At 41.1% G+C, this 20,286-nt stretch overlaps 1 protein-coding gene across 1 annotated transcript in view; it reads left to right on the top strand.

The window, feature by feature from the left end:
• lrrtm4l1 (leucine rich repeat transmembrane neuronal 4 like 1) overlaps positions 1-16,410 on the top strand; it is a gene marked incomplete at both ends in the record, with an annotated part of 123,482 nt that extends 107,072 nt beyond the window's left edge. Inside the window, one exon of the mRNA XM_079179268.1 lies at positions 16,345-16,410. Within this exon, the coding sequence (XP_079035394.1) occupies positions 16,345-16,410 (66 nt within the window). The remainder of the gene's footprint in view (positions 1-16,344) is intronic.
• Positions 16,411-20,286: the final 3,876 nt, after the last annotated feature.

Below are 20,286 nucleotides of genomic sequence, written 5' to 3'. Positions count from 1 at the left end.
GTCAGTTAAAATGACGCCTCCGATGAATTAAAAGAAAAGCAGAAATACGTTTGTTTGATGTTGCTTTAGGGATATATACCGATAACTGATCGTAAATAGGTGCTGGTTCCAAAATGGTCAATTCAGTATTGACTAGTAAGCTATAGGACCAGTAGGTACTGCTATCTTTATTTGGTTTCATTCATTCATTTAAAATTCAGCATTTTCAGTTTGTATTTTGCATTTGTCATTGTCTTCCAAGACAACAATAAATCAATTTTACTAAATCAAAAGTTGTAACATTTTGGTCTCAAAATCCAAGATGGCGCGGCAAAAATGCCAAACTCAAGGCTTCAAACCGGCAGTCCACTAGCCAATGGGTGATGTCACAGTGATTACGCCCCCTTCCAGATACATATTTAATGTGGTTGCACTTTGGTAGGTTTAGGCACAAACACAACTTGGTAAAGATTACAGCTAAAATAACCACTTAGTTTAGGTTAGTTAGTTACTCATGGTTACAAAGATAACTACTTGGTTAAGGTCAGGGACCTAACGGGACAAAATGCCATATACAGTATTTGCGGTGTTTTGGAATGTTTCCGTACCATGCAGGCTAGACAGCCAAGATCTCGAACTCACACATTAATTCTCTCCACCTCCCTGTAAACGGCAACTAACAATAGGCCATGGTCACTTTGCAGAAAGGAAGTAAGCAAGGGCGCATTGATCAGTAGTCAATTTGAATCCCTTTGGAATGAAGGCGTATTCATAAGAGTACTTGTAAACATTGATATCGATCAGCAGCACAGGCATCAATAGCGGTATTGATAGAATCCTAGCAATACCCATCCCCAGTCATCATTTTTCTGATACGTGATTGATGGTTGAAATTGGTCTACAGAATTCACAACTCTGAAAGGACAAGTAGATGGATAGAAATACTTTATTAGCAAAAACAGTCCTAAAAAAGCAGCACCAGGTAACTGACAAAAAAACTGATTAGCCTGTTCACCGTCTCCCTCCGGTCTTCTCCTCAAGCACTCCCTGCCTTTTGGAGATACTGTGACTGTACGCCTCCTCCCCTCAGACCACTTTGAAGAGAGGAGGATGTCACACAGCCTTCCACAGCACTCACTTTGCATGTCCCCTGGCTAATTTCCCCTCCAGTTCCGTTCCACTCGATAGGCATTCTGCCAAAAAAAGAATGTAGAAGAACACTTTCATTTTAACGGGTCCCTCCCCCCTTGACTTCATCAGTTTTAAGGAACTATTAAGAGCTTAAGTGCAAGCAGGCGTGTACCACGGAGCAGGGTCTCAATGAATATACAGTTGGTCTCATAGGCTGGTTAAGACGTTTGTTCTCCGATCCCAGCCCCCCAAAAAATATTCTCCCTTCAAGGCACGGAAACGGCAGCTTTGATCGTGTACATCGAGATATTCTTTATGGCCTTGAATTATTAAATTCATCATAGCTGTGATCAAGCAAGATAGAGTTTTAAAAGATTGAATTATTAAGACTCTTTTACAGTTTAAAAAAAACCTTTCCGTTTCCGTTCAATGCAGCTCCAAACCTCCCAGTGTCTTTACACTGGAGTTGGAGTGAGATCATGCTGCTCTTGTCAGCCAATAAATGAACCACTACTTAAGGAAAGGGGGGCTAATTAGGACGAGATATATGTTTTTCTCTGCTTGGCTCAAGTGTTTTTTCTGCTCGACGAAACAGGAAAACTGCAAAACACCTTGGTTTATCATCATTTGGTGAACGAACAGCTGCTCGGATGACAATGCCGGCAAACCTCTTGGTGAGAAGTATTTCCACTTATTCAGTGCAACTGCCTCTTAAATATCTCAGAGGGGCAATTTCATGCCCTCTTCCCTCGATTGCTGGGTCATCCTCAAAAGAACATCTCCCTGCAGAGGCTGTACCGGATGATGATGCATGTGCTGAAATGTTGTAGACGTGGCTCTTTCTGCCCCAGGCCCTCCTCCATATTGCACATGCAGAAATACAGTCACACGTACTCACAAGGCCCAATGAGCCGTGTATTATTAGCAGCATCTGGAGCTTGGCTCGGCCCTGCAGCAAAGACAAATAGGGATCTTCTGTTTTGCTGGATATCACAACAAAAACAGAGAGAAGGGAGATTCTACAGCATAGATTTGAAGCCGTGTGTATGCATGTCTGTTTGTTTCTTGGGCTGAAAAGGGAAGCAGGGCTCAGTAGCACCTTATAAAAAGAGATTCACCACATCTATCTCTATTGCCCAAAATGTAATTTTATAACCCCCCTCCTTTTTACTCTTGCCACGGGCTTTGGCGGCCCCTGCGTGCCTTGTCCTCAGATAGCAGTAGTATCAGCCCACTCTCCTTCACTTCTTCTTTCAAAAAGCCCACAAACGTCTTATTCTGCCACGGTTCACTGGCATGAATACATAACCGTCCCTAAAATGTACAGGTGCTGAGGGGATAACTAACGAGCAGTATCATGACACTACTCCACTGAAAAGTGTAAGTGTAATTAAAGTGAACAGCACTCCTGCCTACACTCGCTGACACAGTCTCTTTCCAAAGTGCATACAACTTTACGGCTAGTAAAGTCTGGAATGTGGGATACAGCGCTGAGACAATTAACTGATCAATTGATGAGTTGGTTGACGATGACAACTGTACCACTTTACAAAACGTCCAGCGTTGACATAAAATGACTGGGGTAAAGAAAGACACGGAATGACATGCAACTGGCCAAACTCGAACATTGCAATTACATAATTAGCATCTCAAATCCCCCCTTTTCTTTGTCTTGTCATAGTAGAGAGACAATCTTTTGAGTTTACAATAAATGTGGTCTGTCTGGCGCTGTGACAAAAACATCAATGTGAAGATGTCCCTTTAGGCTTTGGGAAATTGTGATTGACTCTTTTTGACAATTTCTGACACTTTATATACCAAAGGATTATTGAGAAACAAATATCCACAAGCTGCAGACAAACTCCTGTCCATACTGGCCATAAAGCTTTTCAGAAATTCTGCCCATGAAGTTTTTCAGATATTCCTTTCTTCTTCTTTATTTGCAGCTACTCTGTACATGGAGGGCAACATCCTCAGTTCCATACTAAGTCCAGCCAAGGTAGATATGAGGCTTTAGCAGTCTTGAGTTTGTCAAATTGAGTTGGTATCTTCCAACCTTTCACACTCTTGCCATGCCGGCAGCTGTTTAAGGCTGTACTTAAGGCACAGCGTATCTTTGAGCTAAATGCTAATAGCATGTCAACATGCTCGCAATGACAGTGCTAACATGCTGATGTCAAGCAGGTTCTATGTTTACCAGTGCATCTGAGTTTGAGTCATGGCAATCCATCCAATAGCTAATATGGCACCAGTCTGCACCCAAGTGGTGGACTGACTTACAGACTCCTAAAATATTATAATTTGTTGAGCAGAACTATGTTTTTTCTTTTTTTTCCCCTTATTATCCAGTTAATCATCTCTCAATCCCTTAGATTCAACCCTTGAAGGGCTCCTGCAATCCAGATTTAGAAGCACTGTACTAAATGAAATGCTAAATAATCATAATTGACAATGTAATGTAATCATTAGTTGGAGGATAGTGTAACATTCTACTCCCCACAAGGAATACACTTACTTACAGACATGGACCCCTTTTTCTTAATTAACCTTCGCTTGCAGCACCTTTTTGATTCCTAGTTTGCAGTTTTATCGGCAACTGTGAGCCAACTGAGTTCAGAGGATGAAGGGGAAATAAAGCCTGCAGGAAATCAGTTGGAATCACAAGAGGAAAGAAGGAGGCTCCATGCCATTTCAATTGCTATTGATGTCATTATGAGGTTGGTGGATAATGGGCAAGAGATGCTTTGAAATTACCTCTATGCAGGGAGAGCAGGGCTGCAGCTCCTTTAAAAAAAGGGTCACAGCAGTGACCAGTTTACTCCAACAATGAAGGGTTGTGACAAAGCTGTCCTGCCACGCATCCTGAACCTTGAAACTGTGAGGCGGTCTGGTTAAAAGCCCTTAAATGCTTCTACTCTTCAAGAGTCAGCACACTCAAAAATACAAGCCCTTTGTCACAGTTCATTGGTTTGTGCTCCAAGGATTATTAGGTAAAAGTTAGAGAATATCAATAAAAATGTCACATCTTTTTTTTGTTTTCTCTGGAGTGCCTCATTGTAAGTTGCCAGTATTATCAGAATAATATTGGACACTGTCTATATTATATAAGTTTGTCCTGTCTTGATCTTTTTAAAGCTGCTTTTGCTGAAAATGAACTGTATTTGCAGTTTTTACTAGTCACATTAATTTTAATCTCGGTTAACTCCTCTGCAAATGTTTAAATTATTAAAGTGTTGTTCTCAGAAGGGAGCCGAGACATTTGTGGAGATCACATATTTCTGAATGCTGCTGCCCTATAGGCATGTTCGTTTTGCTACAATCAGGCGACAGCCCCCCACCGAGGCCACAGAGTGATGCCGTCTAAATTTGCTTTTGTGCTTAGGCGTAGTCTTTGAAAAGCTTCAATTTGATGCCATCGTAGGGGGAAATAAATGTGGAGGGAAAGTTTTGTTTCCTCTTCCAAAGTTCTGACCGTCATCATGTTTTTTTTGTACACAGTGTAAATGGCAACAGCCTGATTATCACGTGTTATCAAGCATTCATTAAGTGTTTGTACCACAGTTATGAACGTTAAAGAATGTCTCAATATCAGCTTAAAAGTGCACTATAATGTTTTATACTGCGTTATAAAGAATTGGTTAATTGTTTGTATACTGCTTATGATTCTAAATAGACCTCGTTGAAATGAAGTGTAACCATATCGGTATTGGGTCCGATTTAACTAAATGTAAAGCAGCCTTGAATCGTCTGATTGTGTTATATGTAGAAGTGTTGAGTTTTGCTAAGTTCCAGATGACTTTTCCTAAACTGCTTAAAATTCAGTGTCTCTGTGATGATAAATCCTTGGTTTGAAGTTAGTGTTACCAAATGTGCAGTATTATCCAGCCCTGATCATTTGTTGCTGCATTTGTTTGCATGAGATTCTGATTAAATATATATATATATATTTTCAAATACTTCTTACCAAATTGATACCTACCTTTAATCAATTCTTGTAAAAAAAAACACTAATGATAAGAGCCTCTAAAGAGGTTCCTCTTCATGAACTGTACAGCTTTTTACTCCTCTCAAGGTGCTCGTATGCTAAAGCAACACCAAACAGGGGCTCTACATACGTAGATCAGCATTCCAGAGTCTGATGCCATAAACTGCGGTTGGAACCCTGTGTGAAGAAATACTTTTAGTACATGTTATGACATAATACTTTTCTAAATGTATTCATTTAAATTGACGCAGGTCCTGAGGGAAATCGGTGCTTTTCCTTTTAACTGCTCTTCACGATCCATTTGAACGGTTTTACGTTTTAATAAAAAAAACCCTGACAGTGTTTTCATACCAGGGCGCTTGAAAAAGTTCAAGGCGTCACATTCAGGATCATGATATCATTTGCATTCCATATTCTGTTAAATGTCACATTATGCTCGCTATTTTTTTAACAGAGTATGACACTGTCGCTAGCAGTTGCAGTAGGAGTGCTAATTGCACAATTGCACCCTCTGGCAAGTGTCAACAGCCACTCCAGTGGGAAGGGGAGGGAAATGGAAAAAAAGATGTCTCCTGTAGCCATTGCAGTTCTTCAGGATCAAATCCTGTTTTATCAAAGTCTCAGCTGGTTCAAAAACATGTGAACAGGATTGAAAAGCCTTTAACAAAAAGGATAGGAAGACAAACAATTCCTACGCCTTGTAGTTTCCACTGGCAACATTAAACACAGCAAAACACTGGCACAGCTTCGGCATGGCACGGTTCTCTCTGAAACTAAGTCAATTAATTACTCAAGCTGAACTATAAAACTTAACTAAACATGCTTTGGCCAGAAAACTAGAAATTAGAGGCAGAGCAGCCTAAAGACGGAACTGTGTTTGTGTTTGGTTGGATTAATAAGAACGCTCAGAGTCCTGTTATATTTGGATGCATTTAAATTTCCGTAGCATGTTCCACCAACCCGTAGACGTATAAGAGCCCTCTCATCCAAGCCGGGAAACTAACGTGGGTTCATGTACATTTAGCCCTCACATTACCCACAGCATTAAAAGTGGCATCTATTTCTGAGATAAAAATGATACTCTATCCTAAAGCTATACAGTTTCATGAAAAAAATTATACATTCTGACCCTGATCCTTATCAGAACGATAGAAATCTTTCAAAAGCAGCCGTTTTGTTCAAAATGTTTTAGCTTCGGAGGTGTGGAAGTGTATAAGAAACGCTTTGACCTCTTTTAAGTACCAGAAACACAACTGAATGCGGCAAAGACAACAGTTGCACATCCTGTATGATTGTATCACGTGAATTGCTGGAGCCTTTTTTTTCTGTTTCTTTGATAAGACTAGTGACGCATCCGTCTCTCCATTTGGCCAGATTCAAAACACTTCACACGATTTCAATCAGTCTCGAATGAACCTTTGAGTCCATTTCAATTGAGCTTTTTTTTGATGATCAAACAGCTATCCAATTCATCCAAGATGCACGAGATAACACCAGCTATCGGTCTGAGGACAGATAAGCCTCTGGGGGTAAGGGGCTGTCTTTCTTGGGTTCCAGTGCAGCCAGCGGTTACCCAGGCAAATGTGCGCTGCTCATTGTTTACAGTCCAATCAGCAACTTGAAATGCTGGACTGGAGTTGGAGACTATGTGTGTACAACCAGATTGTTTTTACAAGTAGCCAGTTTATAAACTCATTTTAAACCACTACAAATCTGACCGGTGGGATCCCAGATTGCATTTCAGCGTTTACTGCTCTCCTCAACAGAATTACCTGCATTCAACCAAAGCCTGCTCGCCGGTGATTGATCGCCACGACTCGGACTACATGCAGAATCTGTTGATAGAGATTGCACATGGAGAGACTTAAGTGTGAATCAAATTACTCCTTCACTAGAACTTCATATTGGTGAGATTTACCGTGTTTAATTTCAACTGCCATTATTTCCATCCGGCTCACTTTATCTACAGCCAGCTGTAACAGCGCCATCACAGAGCTATGAATATGCAGTGTTTTCACGCACCAACAGCTTCGCATGGTCAAAAGAAACTATTGAAGACGCAGCATATAGAGTGTATACACTACTTTGAAAGGCTTAATTTTAGATGACTGATTTCCATTTTTACTTCTAATAAAATTAGAGTGTAACAATATCTGTCCAAACGGAATATAATTAATCATCTAAAAAGGCTTTTATCATGATCCTTACATTCAGTCCATTGTAATTTACATCTTCTCTCGTACCGATGCCAAACACGCCCCCCTTTAACCAGTGGCCAAAATACTGTCCAGTAGAAATAATGGAATAATAAAAAAAATGTACAACGACTATATCATACTTAATCATATTCCAATGCATTGTATTGCATCAAGACAGGCCTGAAAGTAATTTCATTGAGTCAACAAATACAGATTAATATTCCATATGAAGATGTCAGTGTCGGAAGGAAAGATACAAACCCCCAAAAATAAGTGACATGTATTATTGGCAATATCACTACAACTAAACTATAGATCGCTGCACATTTTAGCACTAGATTGTATGAAGTCATGAATCAACAGTGTGCCGGTGGTAATGAGTCATTCATGCTTATGAAACGTTGATTCATTGAATTGTATGTGACAACAGAAACTATACTTATGAACTCTAATTTGGAGCGACTTTTCCTTTCCTCAATAAGTGATTATTGGGTCATTTCATACAGCAAAAAAAGAAATAGGTCAATAGAAGATTAGAAAAATTAGTTTTGAGACACCTTTACAGCTAGAAGTAACCACAGTATATTGTAGCCTTATTACATGTTGCTCAGATATGACCCAGTATTCCCAAATACAAAAACAATACTCAAAACAAGCTGAAAAAACCCAGATGTAGAAGCTGTGTAAGTTACACACAAGAACTGAGGGAACGTCCTGAGCTGAGATGAGAGGATTTGCAGGGAGGCGGCATGACAAGAAGCTGAACCCCAAAGTCGCTCAGTTTCCTGTCTGTGTCTTATAGCAGCACAGTGCGCAGCAGGGTTGGATGATACGATCATTTATGCCAAGAGAAAATGGAAATTTGTCAACTACCATAGATGTTTCTAGAAGAAAGGAAATGCATATCTGTAGCCCTTGGCACACCTGTACATGTTAATAATCATGCTGTTCAATCAGCAGGTGGATGGATGACATTGGCTCCCTAACACGAATGAGAGAAAAATGCCTTTTCATATAAAAGAAAGAATTCCAAGATGATTTATTTAATCTTGTGAAAATTGTGAGCAATCTATACACTCAAGCGTATGCACGATAGAGTGCGAGGTAATGCAATGAATTCACCGAGGACAATGTGCTCGACGAGGCCAAGGATGTACAGAGGACACAGCTCACCAGCCTGATTTCATCTTGTTTCTATCTGTGATGGATACAAAGGCATTAGCCTGAGGGTAGGACCTGCAATTGTTTATCGATACGGTGGTGAGGATCCTTCATAAAACTGCTAGCGCTGGTTCTGCGCCTTCTGGTGTAAATCCTGCAGAGTGGGGAGTTCAGATCAGATGGTCCTCCATTCTCTGTAGGCATACGGTCCTGAGTGATGATCCCTTCTGTTAGAACAACCCGTTCTCACTTCCCACCTTGTCACATATTGACGCACAAAGCACCCTTCAGCGTTTTGTGTGAGATGCACATGGCGTTCAACTCACTAGAGTGGAAACCCCACTGGGTCAGTGTTAGACAGTCAGAGCTACTGAAATAGTATAAAGAGTGGGAAAGTCCACTTAGAGAGGAGGTTTGGGGGTGAATGGATGTGTCAGACAAACAGGGACTCTTTGTGTCCTGGGCGAAATCAAGTAAAGTATTTTTACCTTAGTTTTGTTATGTAAATGAATGTAGCATACATAAGTTATGTGACAAGTGTACTTATTTAATGTGACACAGATGCTTACTTCAACACAAACCATGATCTTTTCTGTCCGTGCTGTCCCTGACACGTCTAACACCGACACCAGAGGGGTACCTAGATAATGATCTTTTTCGTGTGCTGATTGCACGTTTTATTAGATGATTATATGGCCTTTCAAAATAGGTTGTATACTTTGTTGAACATTCATTTGTAGAAAAGAATGAAGAAAACATACACATAAGCTACACACTAGTGATGCACGGGGACAACTCCCAGCAACAGGATCAGTACCTTGGAGAGCGCCGCTCACTCCTTCAACAGCATCCAACAGCGGCTGGGCGCTGGCTCATAGTAAAGCCAGATTTACACAATACATGTTGAGGATAAAACACATAAACAAAAGGTATACAAATTAAATATAGGCTACATTTAATGTAGGTAAATGTGTAACATTAACAAGACTTTCTTTTATTGTAGTACATTAGCCTATATGCTCATGTTCGCAGTTTGTTAAGAGTGACTTCTGCTGACTTCTTTTACTCAAATACTCGTTTGAATATGTTGCGGATGGTGCAGAACACTATTCTGTATTCTTGTCGTGTCGGAGCAGGTGGTCACTGAAGCTTTGTGGGATGAAACTTCTTTTCAAAAGTTGTTCAAAACATTCAAAAACCTGAAACCCCTGCATAGTCGTGTACGTGTCGAGCTGCTATCCGCCCTTTCATCTTAAGCTAGACTACATGTTGCCTAGCAACACAAACCGAAGGCATTTTAAAAGGCACGGGAATCATTCTTTTTGTGATATTTATGACAAAAAGGGTAAGAATGACAAAAATGAGTCATAAAACAAAAAAACAAAAACACAGAGAAAAGATGTTTCATTGAGGACGAGGTGTGTACTCAGATATGATACGAGGAATGGATGCAGCTCTATGGGTGTGATGCAGTAGATGATACATGTATCCTAACGAGGGTAAGAAATCATTTCCTTGCTTTACGGATTCATTTACATATGTTTGTTAGGTTTATTTTTATTCATTGTGCACCACATGGAATATTCAGAAGAGAGACTTGGTGGGGAGGGGGAGGGGTGGGGTGTGTGTCGGGGGTGAACCTGCTGCTTCTAATGTGGTCATCCATCACCTGCATGAATCACCCTCATCATAAATCATAACCGCTCCGGATAAACATGCATGTGCATGCACTTCTGCGTATAGGTCTGCGCACACACACACTGAGACCTGTCATCAGTTTGCTCCCCATCCAGCGCACACTCGATCAGATTTCCTCGGGGAGATCTTGGAGCTCTGGCTGCACACCACGCTTTCCATCTCGTGCCGAATGCACGCAAACAGCAAATCGCTCTCTGTTTAACTTCAAATGATTCTCTTTTAGAGGAGCTTGAATATGTGTCATTATGCCCTTGCGTCTAATGAAATGTAGTTTGTGTCGTTCGAGACGGGGACAGTGTAGACTAGCGTGAATGCATTTAAGCTCAGTTAAGCTTGTTTATTTTACCCTCGGATGCTGCGGTGACTCAACACGCAGACATAATAGGATATGAAAAATGCATTTCTGTTGCGCATTTTTAGAATAGCTGTTCGCTAGAATTCCACCGTGGCTGGATGGTAGTTGTTCTCGCGGTTTGAATTAGTGCGATGAGGTCGCTAAATATAGGTTTTACCCTTTGACCTGCCAATAGAAGTGACTGGTGTTCAGCCTCTGTTCTCCGCACAGCCAGTGATTCAGGCTGGACTCATCCAGCAGCATGAGGATACAATGTGTGATTACATGAACGCTGTGATGATGCTTGTGCGTTATTGTGTCCATATTGCTTTCCATATGTTTTTCCTTAATTGGTGTCTTGTCTGACTGCTGTTATTGGAAATCTAGGTCATAAAGTCTGGCTGGAGGCAAAATATTGCACTTGCTGTCAAGATCTTTTATATCCGTACATTTATGCTCTTGGCATATTAATCTGGGTTCATACTATCAAAACAGAGATGGCCATGCACTTCAAAACGAACAAACATGTTGGGTACTGTACTACGTTTGTTTTATACTACCTACAAATGTGTTTGTAGACACGAAATATCATCTCAGGTGTTTGTGGAAATAACAACTTCTAAAAAAAAAAAAAAGACAATTGAATTTTCCCATGATACAAGTATTACATCATTAATGTTTTATATATGTAATAGACCAGTATGGCAGATGTGACCTTGCTGAGATCACAACTTTTGTCAGACCATTAGCAGGATGTCCATTAATCCACCTTTTAGTTCCACTCAAAGCTGTCTCGTTATCAAAGAGAGGATCCCAATTACTCCAAACCAACTTCTACAGACGTTCACAGACACCTTTGTTCACAGTGGCCAATCCACCGCTGTGTTCTTTTACCGGCGACTGAAACATCAAACAAAAGTGAACCGATGCTGCGACTCGTAAAGACAGAAATATCACTTGGTCTTGGTTGATCAGAGGATTGAGAGTGTGTTTGTGTCGGGGAGAGAGCGAGGGCTTAAGAAAAAAAAAGTGTGTAAGTATCTGTGTTGCTGAGATCAAGAGCTTATACAGGCATCAGCTCCCCAGGAAGAACACCCTTAACAATTGTTGTTTTTCCGTTCAGAAGGAATAAGCTCGGTTGTGACGCTTGCATTTGCCATCCGTTGTCTGTATCGCTTGTTTGGATTGGAGCTGATCCATTTCTAACATCTCATTTTTTGTCGGAGTGTGTGAATCTAAAATAGACATGCAGCTACGCACTGCACGTATGTGCATATGAACACACATGAGCAACTGTGTTCATACATACATACATACCGGACTACGTTGCAGTGCACACAGTATTTCAATTGTTTCATTAACTTTTCGCATTGAATTGACACAGTGGGACTTTTTCCTATTGTCTGCCTCTCCTTTCATGGTCTGTAGGGGAACATGAGACGTAACACGAACATAAAGGCAAACTGGTGAGGAGATAGAACAGGCTAATTGAACAGCCTTGTGAACCCTCAGAGTGGCTGGTATATGCCTGTTACTTCCAGCTGTCCTTAATCAGAGCAAATTAATTACATCATGTTTGTAGCATGCTAATTAGCCTCCTAATTAAAAGCACATGAAGGCATTAAACGGGGTGTTTGCAGACACCGATCTGGACAAGTAACCTGTGTTCCTGAAAAGAGCGTTGGAAGCAGTAGGTTTCCCTTTGGAATGCATCCATAGCAGGGGAACAGCATTTATGATTAATGGTGTTGTTTTGTTGTGTACGCAATGATTTTAAAGCAGAGTGGATTGACCACAAAGACCTACTCTTTTTAGTTTTCACCAAAGAAATACCAGGGTTTGTTTTTGAGAAGTAGATCGATTTTAAATTGATTTTACGTCCCCACAAACCCCAACAGTTGGTTTCCTGCTGTAAGAGGACTTATCACTGTAATTTTCCGTAAACAAGGTTCTTTTGTGGCGTTCACAGTCCTGTACGTGTCATCTCAGCTGACAATTAAATTGAACAGATAATGCATTTTGGAGCTTTGTTCTGATAATACAACATCATATTGCTCGGGCCAATAGGGCTGGTGCAACTGCCATCTTTAATTGTGCTGAGAGTTGGAGGGATTATACAGTTTTACTGTTATGTTGCATCTGATGTCTTGTATCTGAATCAATGGTTACACATCGTAACCCTAAATCTGTGAACAAAGGCAAGGCCATAATACTTTATTTTCTCTCATTGTTTCTGTCTTCATGTTTACAGCTTGACTATAACCAAGAAAGATTTGAAGTCATTTTACTATCTCATTCCAAGTTTAAATTCAAATGTGGTCCTCGTAAACGAAGTGCATAACCCTACTGTCCTTGACACATGATTGAAAGATTCTAAAGAAAATAGATGAAAGGTAGTAAAAGCTCCTGCCAAAAAATGTACAAATTGAGATTTGAAACATTTTCAATTTGCAGATTTGCTCTGACTGTAAATGCATCTATCTCTGTGGCTTTTGTTGGCAAAGGTTCAAGGTTCTTCGAGAATTACTTTGAGCTCAACCTCTTTTATATAATTTGTTAATTTTGAACAGTACTTTGAGTGCAATCACACCAGAGTCTGGTTTAAATTAGCAGGAGTTCTTACTAATAATGTCATGCACTAAAGGCTGATAGGATGCAGAGGGGCCTCCCAGGGGTCTATTGTTATCGGGTGGCCCGGGATCCACAACGGATAGTGGGTGTTTGTCCACGAGCAAATTAAATCCCCTGTCACTAAGACGTATTCTAAATCAGACTCAACTTTTCAGGATGCTACTGGCTTGTCTTTGAGGCAGAGCAGATTACTTGTGGCTCAGTGACACAGGTTCTCCGAGATCTTGAACAGTGTAAATAGCCAAAGGCCACAATTCTACAACGCGCTGCCATGCTGCATTGTTGGGAAAGAAGGACCCCTGATCATAATGTCTGCCAAGTTCACCCTGGGCCCTTGCCAGCTTGTTGTAACTCCCACTTTTGCTCTAACCGAGGAAGCTACCCTCTCCTGGCTTTGTGCAGCATTTTCAAAAGGCTGCCACGGGGAGACAATTGCTCCTGCTGATGTATTAAAGATGTTGCTCTGTTGTGAAAGGCTACTAGTGCAGTCCAGGTGACTCCGATATCAATGCCAGAGAGCCGGCAGCAAATCATTTTAGTTCCCTTTTTACCACGGGAAAGCTCCCACTTCTGAGAGTGCAAGAGTGAAGCGCGTGTCCCCGGTGAAAGATGACCCAACCTCCTTGGACAAGGAGGTCAGTCTTGACTGCCGGCAGCAGACATGATGAGGATTGGTGGAGTCTGGGGACAGAAATATCCACAGCCCATCGCGTCCTTTCATGCAAAGTGATGTAAAAAAAAAAAAAAAAAAAAAGTACTGTCTTCAACTTATGGCTGAAAGCCATCAAAATTTTGGCTGTTTACAATGCAAGTGTTGAAAGAGGCACGAGCAGGAGAGTGAATTCCAGTGCTCCTCGTTAACGAAGCACTTGAAGAAAATCATGTTGAAGCGTAATGAGTTTTTCGCAAATAACAGCTCGGCTGTGTCCATAAAGCACACATTTGAGCGGGGCTGAAATAACTGCATGATACATTATGACAGCAACCAATCCACAGAAAGAGGAAAAAAAAAGGAAAAACAAGACAATAAAGGAAATGATTGCTTCTGCGATCTTGTTGGGAAAATTGTGGGCATTTACCAACAAATAAAGCATAACGAGGCGCACGCGAGTCGGCCCTGCAACCACCATCAACAAGGGGGAGTGGGAAACGCCACCGCTTAAATTCAGATACGAGAGACGTGACAGCGAATTACTTTCAATTTGCTGCCAGGTCACTGCATTTGACCACTCACCGGATTCTACAAAGCACCGTGGAAAAACGTTTTTGAGCCGATGAGAATAAAACATTTGAATAAACAAACATCAAACCAGGCAGAATGTTTGATAACTTGCCGATGAGACTAATTGCTAAATAAGACTATTTATATATATAAAAGTACATATTGTCATTTGTGCGACTTGCCATGTGTTACTTCTATAATAATGGATTTCCTGTATCCACTCAGTTATAGGAGATAAACAAGGCTGTCAAGGCTAGCTCATGCCCCATTACCAGTTGTAATGGGGCAAAGAAGTGTAATATTAAATCCTGTGTAATGACAACATTGAAATGGGTAGACGATCGGCTAATATCCTCATTTGTTGCATCTTTATTCCACCTATGCTGATGTGTTTCTGTTTAAGTGTGTGTGTGTGTGTGTGTGTGTGTGTGTGTGTGTGTGTGTGTGTGTGTGTGTGTGTGTGTGTGTGTGTGTGTGCCTGATCAGAGGGCTGCACGGCTCTTTTTTCTTTAGAGTTCACCTCGACGCGCGCACGTGCTCACAAACGCAGCCTGAGCTTTTTTTTTGCTGCGAGTTGCTTCTGTATTTGTGCTCCGGTGGAATTGTCTACGGTATGACAATTTGTGCAGGCAGCTGTCTTCGCTTCGCTCACATCCACCTGAGAACGGAGATAAAGAGTTGAGTGAAGGCTTATCAGCCTGTTTGATAACGTTTAAATAAAAGTCGTGCTCAGGGCATACTCGTCTTGAAACCCTGTGTTACAGAGATCTGCTTCACACCCGACAACAATCTCGGCTTGAGCGGCAAAAAGTTGAGCCGGGGTAATTTCTCGAGCAGATTCTGAAAGCTTTAGAAATTGCTGAGCCTGGCAAAAACTCACAGCACTTGTGTTATTACGCCGATGTGGATTTACCTGTAGCCAAGTAGCAAAAAAGGCTCTTTTAAAAAGGTTAAGTTGTAAAGTGGAGGGTTTCAGAGCACAGATGCTCAGAGGCAAACTTGGATCGTGCAGTGTGAAGATCAATCCAAAGCTCGAGGCTCTTAAATCAGAGCAAAATGCTTTAAAAAATCTCTCAGAAAATTTGCAACAAGCTCTCAACAAGTTTGAGTTGTTGACCTGTGGGAAAGCGCTCTCATGTGAATGCCCCCAATTATTCACTTCGTCATGATTTCTAATTTACTATTTCTAGTGATACCAATATGCTAAGCGATATGAACGAGCCTGTTTATTTTGAGTAAATGTATTTTATACTGACTCTGGAAATGTAACCGCGTACTGCATTGGGGATACATTGAAAATATAAGCACTCTTATTTTGGCATTATTGAAAAAAATGTATTGAAACATAACACGATGTGTTGTTCTGTATCACTTCCATTTGTACATACAATTTAAATGTAAATGCAGCATCTAAGGAATGTATTTCTAAAGATAGCCATCCGTCTGGAAACAAAAGTCAGGAAAACAAAAGTAATCTTTCTTGATGGCACTTGTCATGTAATTAACTTGCATACACTGACATAATGACAGTTGCTGTTCCAGCTGTTGTCCAGATGCCGATCATTGCTTGACGGGAGGATACTTAGAATATCTATTGTTGCAAAAAAACCTGACGTAATGTGACAACATTTTTAGGTGAGCATGGTTCAATTGAACACATTTTCTTAATTGAATTATTTCATCCCAAATTAACATTTTCAACACAAATCCTTGTACGAGTCCTCTGTGTTGAGCTTTTATTTAATCTCTGTATAAGACATTGGGGAAGTCTCTCCACCTCAGCTTTCTGAGCTATCTGAGCACATTGGATTCCATCATCTGCTTAATTGCCTCCCCTAATTTGCTTTGCTGGCTCTGTCACAGCCCCATTGTGCCGTTATCAAATCACTGGACACTGCAATTAACTTTACATTGTAACCACCACCTCTGTAACTGGCACAGACCAGCTGTTAAATGGATTTAACTATATTGCCTTTCTTTTTTTTTTTCTTCTTTTCTTTTGCAGAATGAGTACACGTGCCCACGCCCCCTACCTGGTGCCTGGCTGGGAGATGTGCCTACCATCCATTAACCCCTAAAAGGGAACTGCTTTGGGGTGGTGCAGCGAACCACACTGGAACAGGGATACAGGAGAAAGACATATGCAGAGAACCCATCATTCACATTCAACGATACGTTTAAAAAAAACGTCCTCCACGCGAAGGGCATCCGCTGACCAAGACAAACAGGAGATAATACTGTCCTTTTCTTTTTCCTAAGATTTTATAATGTCTCCTTTTTTTGGACCTGTGGTCTCTGGTCATCCGCTTTGCTGCATTCCGTCGCGCTTCATCACCACACAAACACTGACGCAGAGGGTTGCGGGTATGCAGTCCTATGGTGGGTAGCAGAGCCTTGGAAGAAGACTCGTGGGCACTAATGGATGGTTATAACCAACACGGAAGCTTATTGTATAGACATTAATAGCTTATTGTCTCCACGAGGACAATGTGGCATTGTGTTGGGGGGAAAAAGAGGCAAGAGACTGTACAAATTGAAGGGGCTTTAAAAAGTCTAAACTGAGCAATGAATCACTAATGAAAAATGCACTGAAGAGGTGGCTCCGCTAACACAGCTGTGTATAATTTAAAGTGGGTTTCCTTATTTTGATTCCATATTGAGCGTCATGTTATCACCTTTTCAATATATATATTTTTTTTTAAGAAAGACTAATCAAAGGCTAGGATGGTGTAAATGTGCCTCACTGGAGCAGAAACATTATTAAAAAAAAAGGAGTGTCTGTGCACCTGTCATTTTCGACGATTCCGCTCCATCAGGTGGAAGTCAAGGCAGCAGCTGAGGGACGGTGTGAAGCCTGTGAAACGTTGCCAGATGGGAAAGCAAAACTATCCCCCAGCCGCTGACCTTTGGTGATTTTTTATTTGTTTGATTGTTTGTTTGCTTTTTTTTAAGAAAAAGAAAAGGGAAAAAAAAAATAAAACATTTTTCCAAGTTGTTTCTAATTGCAATCAAACCTCGACTACTTAGTTTGATTTTGAGGACAGTAAGGGCAATCAGAAGCAAAGGAAGGGGGGAAAAAAGAAAAAGCTCCTATCAATGGTAAAAATGTAATTTTCTGGAATTTTAATGTTGTTAATGTTGTACTTTATGAATATGTGTTTCTGCCATTTTCAACACCAAATACCAAAGAGCCAAATGGAGCATTTTTGGCTCTCCTAACCATGGGGTGGAACATGTCCGGGAGTTGCTCTTTTAAAAGAAATCCTTGAGAAATGAAAAGAAAGCCTCAACTTTCCCTCACGTCCAGCAGTACTCTGTTACCCAATTGGCTTTCTTTTTTTTGTACGTGTGTAATGTGAAAGTCTTTGTGAACAAACGATCTTGCAAAGGCAGTCTTCATTAAGAGGATCTCGTCTGAAAGATAACCTCGAGCACTGTTTACATTTTATGACTTATGTTCAATACGTGCTTCACTTTCCTTCAAATAATCTGCCCATCTTCTCCCCTCGAAGACACTCCAGATGTTGCTGTGCACGGCTCCCTGTGTGCTTGTGTTTCATCCGTTATGAGTTCTGAATTAGGTTTCCAGACACACCGAGTCGTGAATTGTTTGTTTCAACCGTCAGACATAATCTTTCTACACCTGAAAATGATGATTTTCTATTGTACATTTCCCTCCCCCCCCCCCCCCCCCCCCTTTGAATTTGTTGATATTTAGTATGCAGCTGTATTCTTTGTTCACTTTCAACAGTATGTTTTATAATGAGAATAATGACTTTATTGGAGAGCAAATTGAATTGGTCAAATTAAAATATTCATTAATCATTTTTTTGTGTGTTGAAGTGTGTTTGAAGCATTTTCTTATTGTGTGTGTGTGTTTATGCTTGCTGCCCGCTGTAATTGAATAAGCTGCTGCCCTGTTTCGCGTCTCCATTCACGCCTGTTAGAAATCTGTCCTATATGCCGTCCCCAGATCGACGTGGACGAAGGCCGTCGCGTCAACTTCAGCCTCATTAATTTAGAGAGCAGGACATTGATCTCTGTTCGACCGTTCTGTTCACGGTGACGCTCACTGCTGGCCCCACCAGCCCTCTAATTACACTTCCTGTGTAATGTGTTGTATATCTCAAGAGGGGGGCCTGCTTGGTGAATTTGCTCCACGTTTGCTGCACTTGGAACATGTCAAGCTGTCAGCTCAGAGGTCCAGATGGCCAATCTGCCCGACGCTCCCTCTGGTATTTTCGCATACTCCTTCTCTACCTATCCCCCCCCCCCCCCCCCCCCTGCTGCTTCACTTCTCCCTTGCTCATCTTGTCTTCCCACAGTATGTGTTGGGGGGCCACATCTCACTGGCTCTCGGTTTCTAAACATTATTTATGACATTTTTGGACAGTTTTAGGCTATTTTCTTCCTTCTTCTGTCTTTAAAGAATACTTAAATCACAAACTGATCAATTGTATAGCGATGTTCACCCCGGTGTTACCTTGAATTTGTGAAAATAAACTTTCTCGCATTTCTCCACGATGAACGAAAAATCCAAAATATGGAGAAAAGTCTTCATGAATTGATGTTAATTGGGGCAGTGTTTATACAATAGCAAAACGATAAACTATATACAAGTTCTCACACAATAATAATAATAATCTAAGTCTCATTAATCCGGTCATACTCCACAAACATGCTTTTTCGCTAAAACCTTACTATCTAAAACATTTACATAGACAGTACTCACACCAGAAGCGCACATGCGCCATGCATGAGAGTTTTTGCAGAAGTTTTTTTAAAATAATCATTTCGTCCAAAATATTTTCTAGGAAATTGTCTCAACCACTTTCTCAAGTATCTAAGGCAGTGGTCGCCAAACTACGGCCCCCTGAACAATACCAGAGACGCATTATGATTAAATGAGCATGATCGTCTGCGATATTAACGTTTAAAATACGTGCTCTGCTACATATCAAATCAAACGCTTCCTGAATCAGCCAACCACCAGGGGGCGAACGAGATGAGAGCTGTCATGCGCGCACCCTGTAGAAGTAGAAGAGTAGAAGAAGTAAAAGAAGCAGAGAGACAGGAGCTTGAAGGACGAGTACTTGTGCTTAATTTATTTACACGCCGTGTCGTGTCTGTCACTACATGGTCGCGCGTTTTCAATTCCCCTGCTCTCTGTATCGCGCACGGCGGTGTTCCGCCCCGATCCGCGCGCACGATGCAACAGTCGCTCACCTGCCCCCCCCAATCGGGCCCTAGGTCAAACGATATGTTCAGTGATGTGGCCCTCACAGGAAAAAGTTTGGGGACCCCTGATCTAAGGTCACATTTTTAAAACTATTGTGTTTGTCTGACCAAAATACCAAAACCCCAAAATATTAAATTCACAACGATAAATAAAAGCAGGACATTGACATTCTTTATCATGAAAACGTTCCAAATATTTCCGTGTAAACTGAATATCTTTGGGTTTTGGATGATGGTTGGAAAAATACCAAAAACAAAAAACGATACATTTTAAGAAGTCTTTGGTTTGAGGCACCATTTTATCAAATGAAATTTTGTTTTTACATTATTTAAAAAATATATGTTACTATACAAACAAATTAATCCAAAATAAGATTATAGCTTTAGTGGTACATGAGGAACTTGTTTTGTAATTAGAGTGTACATCTCTGTGCTTGGTATTATCTTCTGTGTTTCTCTGTCTCCCTGCTCTCCTCTCTGTCTCTCTGTCTTATCCGTCGCTGTTCTCTATGATCTCCGTAACTCAGTCCCCGGCGCTGCATGTGCAGTGGCAGCACAGACAGGCCTGTATGCCTGAGAGCAGACACCATGCATTATTCATGTAGCTTGGGCTCCCTGTTGACCCGAGTCCAAACAGTTGGCAGTCTACAACCCTTCCACAGAATGGCCCCAGGAAGAAGAAGTTAAACTACAAGCAAAATACACTGAT

The sequence above is a fragment of the Pholis gunnellus genome (genome assembly GCF_910591455.1).
Source record: "Pholis gunnellus genome assembly, chromosome: 18".
NCBI lineage: Eukaryota > Metazoa > Chordata > Actinopteri > Perciformes > Pholidae > Pholis > Pholis gunnellus.
The sequence above is the reverse complement of the archived record's forward strand: the minus strand, read 5'-3'. Positions and strand labels throughout refer to the sequence as shown.